General features: G+C 43.2%; 1 protein-coding gene across 3 annotated transcripts in view; it reads left to right on the forward strand.

The window, feature by feature from the left end:
* The first annotated feature begins 4334 nt into the window (after window positions 1-4334).
* Nsmaf (neutral sphingomyelinase activation associated factor) overlaps window positions 4335-19455 on the forward strand; it is a 61126-nt gene continuing 46005 nt past the window's right edge. For 2 of the 3 annotated variants that reach the window (XM_040741473.1, XM_040741474.1), the window contains exons 1-2: window positions 4335-4615; window positions 16650-16739. In XM_040741473.1, the coding sequence (XP_040597407.1) occupies window positions 4557-4615; window positions 16650-16739 (149 nt within the window). In that variant the 5' untranslated portion in view covers window positions 4335-4556. The remainder of the gene's footprint in view (window positions 4616-16649; window positions 16740-19455) is intronic. The other variant, XM_040741475.1, reaches the window with a different exon arrangement.

Below are 19455 nucleotides of genomic sequence, written 5' to 3' on the forward strand. Positions count from 1 at the left end.
GGTGGAGCAGGCAAAGGGATCAAGCAGTAGGGAGTAAACACAGTAACTGGGAGAAAAGCAAGGAAACCAGGTTTGCTCAGAGTAATGAAATACTCCAGACAGGAGTATGCTGAATGCTGTTTCAGCTACTCTGGGTTCTGCTGAGAGCTCAGAAAAGATGAAGCTAAAAGTGACCAATGAATGTAGAGATTTGACAAGGAAGCATTGTGGAGGAGAGGTTGAAGTCCACAATGTGTCTGGAAGTCTTCTCAGCAAAGCAGGAAATTTCAAACTGTCCATCTGCATAGGCAGTCTGTCAGTCATTTTTCTGTGTCCTGCAGAAAGTCTGGTAGACTTTTCCATGAAGCAGGAACCCTGAAGGACTGTTTGAGTTCAGCAGTCACTTTCCTGTGAGTCCTGCATGTCCAGTTTATACAGTAACAGTCAAACAGTCTAGGCAAGAGCAGTTTCTTGACCTAATGGCTAACTTGCCATGTTGAAAGCAAACTCCATAACGAGTTTCTTCGATGCCCATCTTCCTCTCAGACATAACTGGTACTGTCAGGAGCAGACATTTCTCATTGTCAAGAAAAACCCTAAACCATTTTAAATGCCATTTTCTGAAGGTCTTTGAAAGGTTTGAAGACTATATATCTCAAATACATTTCTTTATATCTAGAAAGCCTAACTTACCTAACTATAAGTTCTGACTTTAGAAGTAACTATCTACAATCTGTATTTTTATTATGTATTACATTTTAAGAGGTCAGTATAAGCACAATACTTAATCAAGTATCACAAAATTGACCTTGAATTTGTATCAATAAATGAAAAACCATACCAATACAAAGTATTCATTTCCATACCATAATTCCCCTTTTACCTTCAAAAAGAGATTGGTTGTGATCATTAACCAATTATAAGCAACCCCATTCAAATGAAAACAAAGATTTATAAACAATATGGGAATTTGGACGTTGCTCATTCCAAACTGCTTCCTGCTGGATGGGAGCGCTGTTCATAACATGGGGATCATGACAAAACACAGAAACCTTTAGAAGTGCTTATTTTCATGGTCTGTAAGGTTGCATCATCTTAGCTGTCTTAATTGTTGGAACACCTGGCCCACTGCTTCCGGGGGGCTTGTTTCATCAAACCACAGAAGCCTGGAAGGAATCCACAGCTTTCCATTTTCTGTAGAAACATAAACAAAAACTCTTTTCCCAAGTAACTGGTCCTTATATTTAAAGTTAGAGGTCAAAGAAATTTTGAAATATATAAGTTGGATTAATTCAGCAGCATTTATAATCAAGTATATTTCAGCAGTTGATCCTTCCTTAGCCACTGGACAACTGAAAAACACAATAGCATACAGTATCCAGACTTTCTGTGTATTTTCCATCTTACCTGGCTTATATTACTCTATTTCTTTTACTTTTACTTATTTTTCTCTGAGACAGGGTTTCTCTTTGGAAATCTACCTGCCCCTGCTGCTGGAGTGCTTGGGATTAAAGGTGTGTGCCACTATACCCAGCTACTCTTTGTTTATGTTTTCCTTCCCAGTGCTGCGATTAAAGGCGTGTGCCACCACACCCAGCTACTCTCTTTACGTTTTCTTCCCCAGTGCTGGGATTAAAGGGGTGTACCACCACACCCAGCTACTTTATTTTTATTTTTTCAACATCTTGTTTCTTTTACTCTCCCAAGTCTACCTATATTTTTCTTCATCTGAATCTGACTTTACTGTAAAACTTAATGCTTTTCTGGCCACATGTCTTATATAGGCTAAAGAACATTGCTAAAATTAAAGCGGAAACAGTCACTGGCTTTCCAACATGGCGGCATAAGCGTGACTCCAGCTCACCGCCTCAGACACCCAGCAGCATGGTGCCGGCTTAGAGATGTGGTCACTGCCACTGCCAGATGCTCATGCACATCATTCAATTGTTAGCAGAGCCTCTTGAAAGAACCTTGCTGGGCTTTTTTGTTTTGTTTTGTCTTGCTTTGTTTTGTTTTCTGAGTCAGGAAGACTCCCTTAAGTGAGCCGTGTGTCTCTGCTTGTCACTAGCAAAGCAGAGCCCACCTGAGAAAAATGCTGCTACCAAAAAGCCGTGCTTCTCTCTGTTCTTTTGTTTCTAAAATCCCTTTTAAGCTTTTGTCATTCTACGTGGAAATTCTTATCCCACTCTGACAACCAATGAGGTTAATTAAGTGCCATCATGCACAAATTCTGCTGTCTCAATGTGCAAGACAACTGTCTCTGCATACTGAGAATCCGTGACTATATTGAGAAGCTCTGTAAAGTCTTTAAGTACAATGAGAATGGCATATAACTCTGCCTTTTGTACGGAGTTGTAAGGGCTTTGAACTTCTTTACTTATATTTCCTGAGTTATACCCTGCCTTACCTGATTTGTTTTCATCCATGTAGAAGGTAAGAACTCCAGAAATAGGTGTTTGTCTCACAATACATGGAAGAATCCAAATTGTTTTCTTTATGAATTTGATTCTCTCTGTTTTGGGATAGTTGTTACTAATAGTTCCAAAAAAGTTACTGCAAGCTATTTGCCAATACTCATTATCCTTCCATAAGGAGGAAATTTCCTCATTAGTCATGCTTGTTTTATTTCTCACTTGGATGATGGGCTACATACTCAGATCTCCACACTTATGCAGCAGACAGTTTGCTGACAGCTCTCTCCCCACTCCATGAGCCCTTTCAGCAAGTGTTCCAGCCTATGGAGGCTAGAACAAACAGTGAATTCTCTTGGCAGCTTTGAACAGGCACTAAAAGGGGCTTGGGCCATCCAAGAGAACCATTAGAAATGGTGCCAGGGCTGAAGTCTTTTCATGTGGAGAGGATACGATCTGGAAGTTCACAGGTTTTGTAGGCCAAGGTCAAGGCCTACTTAAGGACACTCCAGGAAGCTGGTTGTTTAGTCAAGGAGAGATTTTGTCATTCTCAAGCTACCCAGCGCCAACCTTTTTTCAACATTTAATTGAGAGAAAAGTTACATCTGGTCTGTTTTTTCCTTACCTGCTTCTATCATTTTCTCCTCTGATTTTTTAGCATCTACTATATTTCTCACATAGAAATTTCTCAAATGTTACCTCAGCAATTCTCATAATCTTATGTCGTGCACACATGCACACAATGACACTTTCCCCCGGGACTATTTAGCTAATGTCACCCAGTTACAGGATCTGTGCTGTGCAACGCTGGGCTACAAAGAACTCTTAATGTATTACTCCCAACTCCCCACCCCCACACACATTCTGACACCTACTAAAGACAGCTCAGATCCACTGCAACTTCCACCAACATTGTTTTTTATTTTGTTTTTAATTTAGCCCTGCAGAACCTGGCCCTTAAGACAAAGGTAGGTGTGTTTCAACATTCTCACAATTTGGAGACTAGTCATCCCAGAGTCCCTCAATGGTAAGCAATTTGCAGCTTATTCTCAGAGTATTGGGAAACCATAGACCCCATGAAATACCAGCCATACTTGGAAGGACAGATTTAATACAAAAGATCCTAAGTATTGTTGGGGGTCAGAACTAGTCACAACTAGCAGGAGTGGAATGGTGCAGTCACTTTGAAAGCAGTACGACGGTTTTTCGAAGTTCAGATGGAGTTGTTAGTCTAGCAACTCCACTCCTTGATTTCAACTTCACTCAACAGAAATGAAAGTGTATGCATACAAAAACAGGCACATGGATGCTTATAGCTGCATTATTCTTAATAGCCAAGAGGTGGAAACACTGACATGCCTAGCAACTGCTGAATATATTAATGGAAATGAAATATAGAATACAATGGAATACACTTCAATGAGAAAAAGAAATGGAATCTTGACTTATGCTACAGCTCATGAACCTTGAAAGCATTATGCTAAATGAAAGACAGCAGACACAAAGACCACATATTGTATGGCAAATTCATAGAGAAAGAAACTTAAGCAGTTTTTCTAGGCAAAGGTTTGTGGAGAGGCAGCTAAGCAGTAGTGATTGCTAAAACGTAAAGGCTTCTTTTGGGGCCGATGAAAATACCCTAACACGGTGGTCGCACCTATCTGTGAATATTAGTAAGAAACATAGCCTAAGACACACACACACACACACACACACACACACACACACACACACACACACACACACACACAGGCTAATTTGTTTGATACTTCATTAGTGGTGTTATTTTTTTAATGCTCATTTTAATAACTAAAATTTGTGATTGAAAATCTAAAACGTTGTTATTTCTAGTCCCCGTGCCAATAACTGGGGGGCTCCCGGGCGAGCCCGGGCTTGCACGTGTGCGGTCGCCCATGCTGCAGCAGCGCTGCAGAGGTTAGTCCAGACAGTGTAGGACGCTGCCGCCCGCAGCCCCAGGTCAGCGCGCGCCCCTCCTCCGGGCCTGAGTCACGGCGTCGCCCGAGTCCGAGTCCCCACGCGAAGATGCTGCGGTGAGCGCGGTGGGGACGCCGCCGGCTCTGGGGCGCAGCGTGGGGCTCTCGGCCGCCGGGCGGCGCCGCTCGGGACTGCTGGGGACAGTCGGCGGCCTGCGCGCCCCGGGCCTCCATGGCGTTCACCCGGAAGAGGCAGCGCGAGCAGCAGCTGCAGCTCTACTCCAAGGAGAGGTGCGCGGGGCGGGGGGCCGGGAGGCCGGGCGGTACTCAGGCGCTCTCCCCGCAGGCCGCGGCCGCCTCCCGGGTCCGGGAGCCGCGAGTGGGCCCGGCTGGCGGGGACCTCGGGACGCAAAGGCAGGGCCAGCCCGCGCCCGCGTGGGGGCGAGCAGCCCGCGTCCGTCCCCTCCCCCCGGGGGCCCTGCGCCCCACGGCCGGCCTGCGTGGAAAGCTGTTGGTGAAGCGCGTGCGACCGCACCGCACGGTCGCGGTCACCCACGAGCCAGGAAGGACTTGGGTAAAGCTGCGGCCTCCCTCGGATCCTGTCCCCTTCCAGGGAAGCGCACTTCCGTCCCGCGTGTCCTTCCCAGTGCGGTTTTGTGACCCGCGCGCCTACGGATAATCCAGCTGTGCTTCCAGTAGGAATGCCGGCTAAACCGTTTTTGCAAACGTGGGGTTTGTGGGAGCTGAGGTCGGACTGTCGCGTTGTCTCTCGGGGGAGCCAGCAAAGCTGGGTATAACTGGAAACACAGGTGCAGCTTTTCATTCTGGGTAGATTTCCCTTCACCTGTAGCTGTTACTCAGCCCGCCGCTTCCTCCATCCAAACATCCATCTTCTTTAATCTGCCATGTCGGGCTGGTCCGTTCTGAAATTGCATTTCCCACCTGAGTTTACATGGGATTTCTTTGTCTGGCACCAGCGACTTGTTAAGAGTTGGTGCTGTGTTTTTGCATTGATGAGCATGAACGTTTTAAACTGTTGTCATGTTCTAGACTTCGTTAATAGTCATTTGTAATAATCCTGTGGCTTCAGTGATGAATGGAAAACCCGGGAGGGAGGGTTGTTATGTTCTGTTTTGTCTTTAGATTCTGACTGTTGTTTTGATCATCTTACACTGTTTGTAAGCGGTCTCTGCTGTTTCCAACATGTGCTGTTTTGTTTACATGTTAGGCCCACAGTACTGCCAGGTAAGAAGAGTTCTAGCCCAAGCATTTCTCAGCCATTAGCATCAACTATTCTCTATAATCAGCATGGGCTCTTGAATTCTATTTCCTGATCACCCCTAATTCTTTTTCTCTGCCTAGTGGCTCTTAAATCTTAGGGTACTGTTCATAGATACACATTTTTTAAAATTAAGGAACATCTCTGACTGTGAGATTTAAACTTAAATCTAGGAGAGTCTTTAGAAAACCACACAATTCATTCAAAAAGACCAACTTTTAAAAGTTAACTTTGGAAAACCAACCTTACTGAGACCCAAATTTAACATTTCTGCCCACGTGTTTCTTGCCTTATCTGTCATTTGGCAACATTAAGGACAAATGAGCAAGATGATATAGGCCTTTGGCTCCAGCTATCTCAGAGAACTGTTCCTTCTCCCGGGGAGCTTGAGGCTAGCTGGAGAGATAACCAGAGGCCTCCCCCTCTGCACTATGGCTCCTCTCATATTGAGTTTGGTGATTTTTAGATTTCTATAGCTGCCCAGCAGTGACCCCAGAGAAAGAGAAGCTGAAGTTAGCGTGTATGTATGTCTCTGATTGCTGGCTGATTGAGCTCCAATTAGAATGAGCAGAGTTTGTTTGGGAGATTCTGTGCCTGGAGTTTCGGCTGCATTGATGACACGGAAGAACGCAGCAAAGTGGACATGTATTCTACATGTTTAGTGAGACAGGGATGGCAGGAGATGGTATAGTGTATGGCATTTAAGAGAGCGGAGAAAGAAGCCCGGCTGGCATTGTTAGGTACAATATGAGACACTCAGTTAAATATTAATTTCAAATGATTCTTGGCATATGTCCCATGTAGATTTGGGGACATATTTATACTAAAAAGCTTAGTGCAGATTAAGTATATTGTTTCTCTTCAGTCTAACGCTCTCCCAACTGAGCTATTTCGGTGGCTAAGTATATTGTTTCTCTAAAATTCAACTTTAACTGGAATCCTGTACTGCTACTTGCTAAAACCACACAGCCCTGCACAGAGACTTCTGGTAGGAATAGCCATGCACTGGTGCTGTTTGCTGAAGTTTATGAAAAAAAAAGAATGCTTTACTGATTTTCAGGACCAGAATGCAAATAAATGATTAGTTCTATTTGTTCAAATTAAGTGCTTTGTATCCCTACCATTATGTCAGCAGCCATATCAATTTTGCTAGTCATTTTTAAATATCATGATTAGATGTTGATGAAGACAAATGACGAAAGAAACACATTCACATATATTCTCTGAAATAGTTGAGCATGGCAGAAGTGGTCAGTGGGTAAGGAAAGGAGGATATTCTACCAATTCACTTGTTATTCTATTTCCAAATTGTTCTATTTAAAATTTATCTTCACAACTATTTTTATCTTGCTTATGTAGAAGTTTACATAGTTGAGACACATGCCTTCAAAGCAGAAACTGTAGCTTTATTTCTGTGATGTAATAGAATGAACAACCGTGGTTTGTAAGGTGTCATGTCAGGCTAAAATGTTCGTGATTCTTAGTTTTCTGTTGTATGCCTACATGGCACATGAATAATTGTACAGTTTTGTTGTATGCCTACATATTACATGAATAGTTTTACAGACATTCCAGAGACTTCCAGTTGACTTTAGAGAGTCCATGGACATATAATTCCTTGGTTACATGTTTGTTTATTAGTTGAGTTTGCATTTATGAAAAATACTTTTTAAGAATACTAAGTGATTTATTATTCTCCTGTGTGATCTTCCATTTCTAACATGAAACATTCCAGTCTTTTATACCTGTTTTGTAGGTTGTGCCAGAGAGTGGAAAAGGAGATAAATGGCAGAATCAGCACTCACTCAGGAATGTAATGGATCACAAAAATTGTACCTTCAAAAAATTGGCTTTTTTTTCAAATATAAATCAGTGAGAGAGAAAATAAATGTTGCAAACTTAGAATTTACATTGGCTTCATCAAAAATGCTTAGTAGCATATCTCCTCCTTATTCTGTTATTATTTCATATTAACTTATTCCAAAGCAAGAATCTGCTCATAAGTGGAATTTGAGTTTTTTGCTGTATGATTTGCATCAACTGTATGCTTTAAGTATGATATAAAAAAGAGTAGATATTTAAGGTTTCAGTGCTTAGTTTTAGTTTCTTTCCCTCTCTGTCTTCCCCACCTCACCATGCTTCCTTCCTTCCTTCCTTCCTTTTCTGAGATAGGGTCACATGTAGTACAGGCTAGACTGGATTATTCACCCCTTGTCCTCACCTCCCGAGTGCTGTGATGCAATCATACCCATTTTTTTTTTGGTGTTTTGTTTTTTTTGTTGTTGTTGTTTTTTGTTTTTTTTGTCTTTTTGTTTTTGTTTTTTTCGAGACAGGGTTTCTCTGTATTGTTTTGGAGGCTGTCCTGGAATTCACTCTGTAGACCAGGCTGGCCTCGAACTCACAGAGATCCGCCTGCCTCTGCCTCCCAAGTGCTGCAATCATACCCATTTTTAACTTACTCTTTTTTCCTCGGTACTGGGGATGCTGGGGACTGAACATAGCCACCTGCAGATGGAAGGCAAACATTCTCTCTGGTCCTGTTATCTATCTGGTTGTATTTTTATCAGAAACTTAGAATTGTTGTCTTTTTCCTGAAGTGAATCTTTTAGGAACCTATAATAACTTCACTGTTTCTAGTGATTTTTAAAAATTTTATCTGATTGTTTATATAGCTGTACCAGGTGGTTTTCTATATACAAAATTTTCCCTTCTTTTATTTCTTCTGTAACCTTGTGTTTTATGTATGAATAGTATATTATCTAACTTTTAAACTAAAAAATGCATTTTGTTGATTTATTTTTTGCATGTGTATATATGCGTGTGGACACGTGTAAGTGGAGGTCAGTTACGGTCAGTTACAGGAGTCAGTTCTCTGCTTCTACCATGTGGGTCCAAGAGAGCAAACTTGGGGTGTCAGGCTCAGCAGCAAACACTGAGCCATTTGCTGGCCCCTTCTTGTTGAAGTTTTTTAGTAGTTCATTTTGAATCTTAGTCTTAAGAAAAATTTCAGTTAGTATTATTACAGATTTATTTATGCTGTCTTATTTCATTCTTTGACTTCATCTCCTACCCTAGCCCTTAACGTTCGTGCAGAGTGTGGGGTTCTGTGCTCCAATTTCATCTTTGTTTTAGTGTCTGAGGCTAGTCCTTCTCTTTACCTTCCTCTCTACCAATGTGCAGGCCCTGGATTAATTACTCCTGTTGTCCCATACTAAATTATAGTCCACTGTTGTCCAGTTAGATCTACACTTTAGCATTATGATTGCTTGATTAATACTTGTGTGGTTTTATGTGCATGCTTGCTACAGTCTTTGATGGGTTTTCCCTCTTGCATGTCACGTTTTCCTTATGGAAGTTTTCTTAATAATATCCTGTAAAGTTCCTCCAAGTGGTGTCTGATGATAGTAAACTGCCTTTGGTTTTGCATAGGTAAATATATCCTTCTTTTACCCTTGCTTTGAGAATAGTCTTGCAAGATGTATCATTCCCTTAGCGTTTTGAAGATTCTAAGCAAAGGCAGATGACCAGAGAATATGCCAGGACTTGCTGGAGTAAATCATGATACCACTAGCAGAGAAATGGTTGGTCGTAGGTATGTCCTGCTGTCCTGGACATCACTGAGCTACTCAGCTTTGTGTCTTGAGATAGGGGGAAACATGAATCCTGCAGAATGACCAGGTGTCAAGACATGGTAGGTTCTACTGGTTAGCCCTTCACAGACCAGCATTTGTGGCTTTGGGCTGTCCTTACCCCAACTGGCTTGACTGGGAACTACGTAAATCCATCAGATCTGGTAGGGTTTGTGGCATCCCTGTGCAGTTAGGAAACATGAGCACATTCCCAGTCATTTGGGAGCTGGGTCTAAGCCTGTGGACAGCCAGGCTTGACAGCCTTAAACACAAACCCATAGCCAGCTTCTGGGCAGCTTCCCAGGACACCACCTTCTCATCTGAACAAACCAGTACTGCTGCTGTTGAACTGTTGTTTATAATAGAATGTCTTCTCTGGAAGCCTGCGGGCCTCTTCTCTGTGGTGGGTGCCGCCACCTATCCAGCCCTGTTGATTTCTTTAAACTCGGATTTTTTTGGTCTGTTTTCTGAATAAGGTTACCTATTCAATACCTCCACACATCTTATAGTTGAACTTAAGTAACTAAGTAAATGATTTGACAGGGCCGCATAGCTTGGTCATGTGTGGTGGATAATTTTGTCACCTTGGTTGCATTGGGGAAGCACCTGTGGACATACCTGTAAGTGTGTCTGAAGACATTTCCAGAGAAAATTAGTGGAGGGCAAGACACATCCAGAATGTAATTGCCATTATGCGATGAGAGAGGAACAGGAAGGAGCTCCTTAGCACAAGCAGCTCTCTCTGTGTCCTGGGATATTGATGTTAGCTGCTGCTGCTGCTGCCTTCCTGCCAGGATAGACTAGAATCTGTGGAACTGAGAGTCACAAGACAAAACTAACACACCATGACTGAGTGCAAACTAGCGTTAGCACTGAGTTCTTGCACCCAAGTTCAGTCTTTGTGACTTATTGATTTTGTTTTCAACAACACAAGGCAGGCAGCATTCATTGTTGGTCTCACGTTTTAAAATGATTCTGGTGTGATGCAAGCCTGCTTTATATGATACTGGAATCTTAGTCCCGCTGCAGCCCACAGACCAGCAGCATGAGCATGCCTGGAGCTTGCTAGCCAGAGTCATGGACTCCGGCCCAGGTCCACATCAGGATCTCCTTCCTAGATGATCGCGTGCACACAAAAGTCAGAGAAAGCAATATGTCAGTTAGGCGTCAGGGCTTCCTCTCTGTTTGCTTCTTCTCTCCAGCGTTGCCTCTGTCGGGTCCTGTGACTCCTGGGGCTTTGTGTGTGGTGTACTGCAGATTGCATCAAGGCCCTGAATGTGCAGGGTAAGCACTTCACCACTGGACTTCGTCACCCAGTCCACTGGGCTATGAGTCGTGATGCGTGAGGAAGCTGAAGGATGTTTAAGGGCGTCAGTCATGTTTCTACCTTTGTCATCATAGACTGTGGAGACTTGAAGTTAGAAGTACCAGGCTAATTTATGGGTAGTGTCAACGGAAAGGGTTTCGCTAGCTGAGCTGGGTCAGGAAGTAATTATCTCACCCATTGAGAAGAGAGTGTAATTTCTTAGAGTTGGGCTAAGTAATGGAGTGCTAAACATGCTGTGGAGGGGAAGGACTACAAAAGTCAGCTGAAATAGTGACATTGGCTTTGCTGGGAACCACAGCTTCTGCACAGGAAGAGGGACCAGTAATTTACATGAGTCAACGGGTAAAGGAACTAGAAGTACTGTTTAGTCACTCAGATATTTCTGTGCAAATTTGTAGAATCTGGATAACTTGGCCCTGACTAGATATGTGGGAAGAGAGGACTGCAAGTGAGGAATTGCCTCCATCAGATTGGCCTGGAAGCTGTCTGTGGGAGCATTTTCTTGATTGCTAATTCATGGAGGAGGGCCCACCCACTGTGGGACGCACTATCCTGAGCAGGTGGTTCTAGGTTGTACAAGAAAGGTAGATTTACCTGAACCTGGAGGCAAGCAGTGTTCTTCACAGAGGTTTCTTCACTTTCTGCCTCCAGGTTTCTACCTTGAGTTTCTATCCTGGTTCCTCTAGAGCCGCTGTTCTCAGTCTTCCTAATTCTGAAGCCTTTTAACGTAGTTCTTCATGTTGTGACTTCCGACCATAAAGGTACTCTTGTTGCTACTTCATAAGTGTGCTTTTGCTACAGTTATGAACTGTGATATAAATATGTCTTCTGATGGTCTTAGGCGACCCATGGGACAGGGTTGTTCAGCCCCCATGTTGAGAACTACTGCTCTAGATGATGCACTGTAACCTGTAAGCAGAAAGACTTCCCCCTAAGTTGGTTTTGGTCATGGTGTTTATCACAGCCACAGAAAGCAGACGAGGGCAAGGGTTAATGTGTTTTGGTGTCGCTGAAGTTTAGGAGCACGGATTTGAGATTAGAATCCACTGCTGAAAGCTGCAGATTTATGCAGCAGTGACAACCTGCTAGGAGGGGCAGTGAGTTCCAAATACCAAGCAGATGCAAAATTCCTACGGGTTGGGGAATTCAGGACCAGAGTAGGTGGGGCCCACACCGTGAAGACCTTTTGGAAAGAGGAACAGAGATAACGAACATGCATTCATTCATTGCAGGCCCTGTCAGTGGACAGGGGAAAAAGTGACAGAAGTGTACCTGGGGAAGATCAGAAAACAGGAAGTGGCAATAGTGACAAATGCTGAGAAGCTTAGTTGAGCTAATTACAGCTCCCCACTTCCCTTTTTAAAAATGTAATTTATCCTAATGCAGAGAGCATGGGACGTTTACCTGATGCTGAACATTTAAGAGATGTTAATGAACCAAGTGGCAGTGAAGCAAGGTTACCCATTTGAATCAAGGGACTGAGCCCTTACCTAAAACCTAGGTTTTTAAAGAGAGCAGTATTGAAAGTTTAAGTTAAAAATATAGCCATTACTACTGGCAAGTTCTGAAAAACATTTTCACTCAAGAAGTAAATATGCTAATCATCAAAAATATAATGTAGAACTTCGAGTCCAGACTACCTTTCCCTGAGCAGTTGCAGATGGCAAGGCGAGCAAACACAGTGGCTGTATGACAGCGTCCCTCCACACTGTTTTCCAGGTCTTTTTTTTTTTTTTTTTTTTTTTTTTTTTGGTTTTTCAAGACAGGGTTTCTCTGTGGCTTTTGGAGGCTGTCCTGGAACTCGCTCGGTAGACCAGGCTGGTCTCGAACTCACAGAGATCCGCCTGCCTCTGCCTCCCGAGTGCTGGGATTAAAGGCGTGTGCCACCAATGCCCGGCTTCCAGGTCTTAGTCTAGAAGTTTAACTGCCTTCAAGAAAGTTGGAGCACCCTCTGAATGGAAGCTTTGAGAAATGCTGCAGGTTAAGGAAACAACAAAATTTTCTGAACTTGTGTTTGACACATATGTAGCTATTGGGTGGGGCCATGTGAACTTGAGGCAGAAAAAGTGACTCTTTTGTACTCTTCTCATGACAATGACCTTCTTCTAAAAGATAATTTCTTTTATAAGATGTGTGAAGATGCAGGGGACATAGGTGTCTGCTGACGTAAAAATGCAGGGAGAGCTTGCAAGTAGGATTGTAGTTGTCTGGTGACAACCCTGAGAGTTGCTGAAGGAGCACAAATGTACTAGCTGATGCTAGTGCTGGACGGTTCATAGACTGTGGAAGGAGGAAACTGTTACCAGTCTCCAGCATGACTTGCCAGTAAAGCCCTGTCCTGGTCCTCTAACCTCTGTGGGAGAGTTCTGATTGGAAGATCAGCAATGAAGTATAGTTTAGTCACCATCACTTAGGCAGAGGATAAAGTGTTTCTGTTTGGTTGTTGGTTGTTTTTAATGTTTTTGTGTGTGAACAAAACTAAGATGGGAAGATTGATGTTCTCTCTGTATAGTCAGATGGAATCCAACGTAAGTAACTGTGTGGCCTTGGCGTGCGGAATGCTTTGAACTAAAGAGCTGCAAATGTCTCAGAAGTCAGGTCCCTGGCCTCCTGCCCCCTCCTTGTCTGATGTGAGCCATGAATCCAGAGCTGTCTCATAGCGTCCTCTCCCTTAACCAGCCCCGGAAACGGGGGAGGTCGCGTTCTGTTCCTCTCTTGCAGGCAGCTCTTCACTGTGAGGGGTCCTGACCACACTGGGGCCAGGAGCCCTCGGCAGAACTGCTGTTGGGTGACTCCATCTAGCACCTTCTTCATTCACATTTCCACACAGCTGTCTACTTCATAAGCACAAAAGGGAGGCAATTTTCCCCGGGTCTTTGGAATGCTCTCCTGTCAAGCAAACATTTAAATAAATTTGTTAAGCCTGCCCCTTGCGTGCCTGCCTCTGTTATAGGAATGGTGGTGGGTATGACTATTATGATGGATAAGCACAGGTTTCGCTGTTTCTTTTTCTGTACCTACAACTCTCTTTAGACTGTGTGTGTGTGTGTGTGTGTATACGGGGTGGGGAGGTGTGAGGTGGTATTTGCAGCAGTGGTGTCACAAGACTGTAATCTTGCTTTGTGTGTGTCTACCTGTTTTCTTAATCTCTTCCTTATTTCAGATTCCAAGAAGTTTTTTCTTTCCTGTTTGTTTTGTTTTTTGAATTTTAAATGACCTCTTTGTTCAACCAGCTCCCTGGTAGGATCACACCAGTTTGGCTTAATCTGAGGGTAGTGTGGGTATTCAGGGTATGGGAGACAAATCCTGCACCATGGCTTTTCTGTGGCTGGGGCGGTGCCGCTCAGGTCAAAGCACTTTTTCCATTGAGCTTGTGCGAGATTTACATGTGTAACCTAGATACGGGCCTGACTAGGGCACAGTGTGTACCCACTATCAACACGGTTGGGGATAACTGCAGAGTTGCTTTCGCTGTGCCTGCAGGGTTATCCTTCTGGCTGCCGGGAGTGGAACAATCAATATGCTTTAAATTTCAGGTGACTCCAGGACAGAATGCATGTGTTTAACATATATGACTTGCTAAATGACTAAATGTATCTACAAAATGACCCACACTATTAAAGTGGGTTAAACTAAGACTGTGCAAACCACGGATACAAGTCTCCTAAAGATGTAATTAATGGTGAGAGCACAAAATCTTGAAACTGCAAAAGAGGTTTTTAAAATAATTTGTTTGTTTTTATGTGCACTGGTGTTTTGCATTCATGTATATGTGAGGTTATCAATACCCTGAGATTGCAATTACAGACTGTTGTGAGCCGTCATATGGGTGTTGGGAATTGAACCCAGGTTCTCTGGAAGAGCAGCCAGTGCTCTTAACCACTGAACCACCTCTCCAGCCCCACCTTTAAAGTTTTAAAGCATTTGTTGTTTTTTTTTTTACTCCATAGCATATTGTTTGGAAATTATTGCTGAAAGTTAATTGAAATAATTTTCACATAGAAAATATTTAATGCAGATACCAGTAAATGCTTCAGTGGAAACAAAACAAATAGCTCCTTAAACCATAAATGTTAAGCAGTGTGATTTGTTTAGGTTCCTTCAATGTAGGTTTGCATGTCTTACGATGTAATATTGCTAAACAAAGGAAACTGCTATTAATTTATGATAGATTTAGTGCTAGAAAGTGGGTGGACATCTGTCTTAATTACCACATAGAAGAACAGTTGTTTTAGAAGGTGACCTGTGTTTCCTAGCAGTAAAATCCTGCATGTGTCTTGTTGAATAACATTTCTCTGTTTTCCCCTTCCTGTGGGGAGAGAGGGGATAGCAGGGTACAGAAGGAAGGGCTGCACATCAGCCCATTGGGGTGCTGCCAAAATTTAGGGGAGTAATTAGTGAGTAAGTTCCTGACTGGTGCCTCCCAGGACATCACCTGACACATCAAAGGAATGCCCCATCCTCCTGAGGCTAGTGACTGGACTGGAACTCAGGTGGCTGCAAAGCATTTCTGATTGTACTCCGCACTTCGGCTTATGACTAACTAATTTATTTTTAATATACTGGACACTAAACCTAATTTAGGACTATTTTTTGTTTAGAAATTTTTAAAACGGAGTACAGGTCAATAAAACTTAGATAATTGGTAAAACTAGTTCTTTTATAATTAATTTTACTCTCACGAGTCAGTCTTTTGGGTCAGCTTGTTGTTTGAATGAACAATCTCTCACGTTACTCAATTAGAGTATTTTGCTGATTAGAGTGTTTTGACCTTTTCTTTGGTTCCTTGTGTTGTCCAGTCCTTCTTGTATGTTCTTCCTGCTTGTTTGGGTGTTAAACTGTCTTGTTTTCTCTTTGTAAGGGTGATAATTAGTCTTTGATCTTCCTTCGGACCCTGTGTTGTGTCTGTTTGCTCTGTCTGTGTCCTGTGCGTGTTTGGGTCTTGTTCTTTCACGTTAGAAGATACTCATCTAGGAGTGACTTTCTGATGCTTGGCACTGGGTAAAGTCCTGTGCTTGCACTGGTTTTCGGATGCGTGGTGCCGTCTCTGGAAGCATCTGCACTCTGATTTCTGTGTGCAGCTAATTTCCATCTGTTCTCTGCCTCCCACAGACTGGCTCCCATCTCTTTCTTGCTTTGATATCTCCCTAGTTTGCTGTCGCCTTTGGGTTTTGTCATTTAAAAATGTTTCATTCATATTTTAGTTTTGTTTCAGGAGGAAGCAAAATAAGCAATATTCTGTATAATCCACATTTAATCTAGATGCCTTCCTGAAGGACGGCAGGGCGTCTAGATGGGCCTGCAGTCTGACACTGTCTGCAAGCTTTCTCCATGACTCTAGATGCTGTCTGTACTCCCTGCCCATACTCTGCAGCTAGCAACATGTTGCTTTTCACTTTTTGGCCTAATCATTATTTCTGTGGCAGTTCAACTAAATTATTACTTTATTTTTTATTTATGCACGTGCCCTCACCATGGTGCACGTGTGGAAGTCTGTGGATAAGTCTCAGGAGTCATTTCTTCCAAGGGGGTTCCAGTGATCACTCAAGTCACCAGGTTTGAGCAGCAATCACCTTTACCCAAGTCACCTCACCACTGTACATTTCTGCTGTCATACTTTTAACATTCAAAGCACCTAAAACTGAAGAAACTGTACAACTCAGTCTTTTTGCTTATTAAACATGCATGGGCTAAAACATCAGGCTGGTTGTAGCCATCTTCACACCCGTCTCCCAGAGCTCGTTGCCTCATGGGAGTCACAAGAACTGAAGTCAGTATGGGACATGATCTCAGGGTTACGGCAGGGTAGGGGCAGGGAAGCCTGACAGGCACCATCAGGGAACACTGGCATGAAAATTCCATGGGGAGGAGAACAAGGTTGTCGTAAACACTATTTCACGCAGTTTGGGACTTGTGTGTGTAAGGACATTGCATCTGCCCTGGGAAAGACTCCATTTGGGCCTGGGAGAGAGGAGTGTGGGCTCCACAGAGTACTGTCTGGGGATGTGGGGAGTAGGCCGTTTATGTGCATAGCCCTGTATGCTTCCTGTAAACCAGCACCGTGAAGCTGTCTTCCTCTCCCACATTTAGGTTTTCCTTACTGCTGCTCAACTTGGAGGAGTATTACTTTGAGCAACACACAGCGTTTCACATCCAGAGCCAAAGCAGTCATGAGGAAAGGTGAGTGAGCTCACTCAGCTGGGCACTCATAGACTCGGTGAGGTCTGATGTCTTCAAAATAAACACAGGGCTACGTGGGTGTCCCTCTTCCCACTTTTTAGTTAGGTAACAAGATGGTGGCATAGCTTATACGGTGGTTGTGGCTCCTCCAAGGTTGCCAAGCAGGACTCTGGTCATCGCTTTGCTCCTGTATCCCTCTTGTCACACAGTGCACCCTGATCTCAGTCACTGGGATGATGATGAAATAACAATTGAAAAGCATGGGCCAGTGAAATGTGTCAGCGTCTTCAAAATTAAGTCATAAATAATGCAGCATGGCCCAGAGCAAAATCTGCTTTCTCCATAACTACGAATTACTCCTTTAAAAACAGATCCAGTTGCTTGGTTCGATTTTTTGAAAGCTACAGATCAAAGCATGCTTTGTCTTTGGATTTTGTTTTCCTTGTATAAATTGTACTTCAGTGTTACTGAATTGCTGTTTAGTGTGAAATTGTTCTTGGTTGGAAAATTCTAGCTAGTAAATACAGTGGAGTGATAGAATTTAAATCCCCAGTGAAGCAATGGATCTATACGAGGGGTCAGCAAACTGCACACAGCCTTTGGGCCCAATCTGAGTGTCACCTGCTTTTACTGGTATATGACACTCGCTTTGGAGCAGTCACTGCCACTTGTTTCCCTGTGGCCCACTTTTGATCACCCTATGATAGTTGTGACAGAGACTGCATGGTCTATAAAGATACTTCTGTCTGGCTCTTCATAGAGACTATTTACCATAATTATATAGTATATCTCAGTCTTCAAGGGCTGCTAAATCCATTATTGAGAGGTTACTGGGAAGTTTTGTAATGGGCATGTCCCTCGTATGTGCTGGTGTGAGGGCACTACATGTCCCTCCCCTGAGGTACTGTCAGAGGATGCAACAGGATCTGATCTAATCTCATGGATGATGTAAAGGAAAGGCATGGTAGAGGAGTATCACACAGGTAAGCATCATTTATGGGCTGGGAGGTGGGGCTGCTGTTTCAGTGGGAGTCTCTTGCCTAGAATCCCTGAGACAACAAAAAGTCATTGTGTGGTAAAGTAATTTTAGTAAACAGACTATGAAAATGCATGTATGCAATGGAAAATTTTTGAACACAGTATGCTTGAAGACCTTAAGGAATTATTCATTTTTAAGCCTGACAGTGATAGAGCCATTACTGAAAGAGTACTTCTTCAGGGCTCTGTGTGTGGACCAGCTGGGCTGGGGAGGGGTTTATACAAGAAGCAGAGAGTACCAGTGCTAAAGTTAGGTGATGGGTATGTGGCCATTTTCCATCCTATGTGCTTATACTTAGAAATTTCATACTACTAAAAATTTAACTATTAATAAGTTTGGATATTAAAAGTAAATGAGTTTACATGCAGGCAGGACACTTAACAACATGAAAACCATGTAAATTTTCAAAACTCTTTGAGGAAGATTGTAATCTGAATTATGACCTTCTGCTGGGCCTGCTGTTCCATTTAGTGCATATATTGAGTAGTGGCGATGACCAGAAAGCTCCAGGAAACACTTCCACAGGAGAGGAGAGAGTTTACTGTGGGGTTGAGAGTCCATACTCGGACTTTGTAACTGTATTTCTCAGTGTGGGCTTTTAGTTGTTGTTTTTGACACTTTAGAGTTCTAAGTTACATAGAGATACAGACTCAGATTTTTTTCTCTTTAGGTTCTCAGATACCAAAGATCTTGAATGGCTCAGGTCCCTTACACAAAGTGGTGTAGTATTAGTATGCTCGCTTCAAGCACCATCCTGTTTACTTAACACATCTGTGATCATGTCCAGTACTGAAGAGGGCGTCTACATAGCGCTCTGTCCCCATCCACTCAGCACAATGCTGGATGCGTTGCAAATCCTAGTTTTGTTTTTGTAACTTTCTAAAATTAAAGAAAAAGTCTGAGTAGGTTGACTTTATGGGAACAACCTGGGATATACATGGCCAGCTGCAGTCACCTCAGTTAGAGTAGGGTAGCCCAAGAACACTGGATAGACAGAGTGAGAGGATTCACCCAGATACCAACCAAGGGCTGGGACAATGACTCAGTGGTTAAAGCTCTCATCGTGTGCTCATGAGGACTAGAGTTCGGACCCCTAAAGCATAAAATCCAGGCTGGGAATGGCAGTCTGCCTACAATACCAGCCTTGGAAGACAGAAGGCGGGCTTCCCCAGAGCAATCCAGCTAGTGAAACTGGCCCTTTCCATGTGCACTGGGTGTGGCTGGGAGACCCTGCCACAAAGGATAAGGTGCAACAGCGATGGAGGATGACTCCAGCATCACCCGTGGCCCTCCGTGTGCACGTGCACATGTGTGGATGTACGTTCCCCACACATGTGTCTGCTGCACACACACACAGACATGAGCACACATGCACATACTCATGAAAATGGGAGATCATAAAAATTATACTTGTACATGCTTGTGCTATTTGGAAATCATCTTAATTTTTCATAGTGACAGTAAGTATTCCCTTAAATGTGTCTGACATCATAGTAAGATGCTACCCTGGTTTAAGCACTTATAAAAATCAACTGATGAAAGTAAAGGTGAGGCATATTGGCCTAAATTAACAGTGACCCCTAAGACACTTGAGCACAATTTTTTCTCAAAACTTAGTAAAGCCATATGAATGTCCTAGGAAACTAAGTGTTCAGCCCCGTATCTGATCATATGATG

The sequence above is a fragment of the Mesocricetus auratus genome, unplaced genomic scaffold (assembly GCF_017639785.1).
Source record: "Mesocricetus auratus isolate SY011 unplaced genomic scaffold, BCM_Maur_2.0 Super-Scaffold_6730, whole genome shotgun sequence".
Taxonomy (NCBI): Eukaryota; Metazoa; Chordata; class Mammalia; order Rodentia; family Cricetidae; genus Mesocricetus; species Mesocricetus auratus.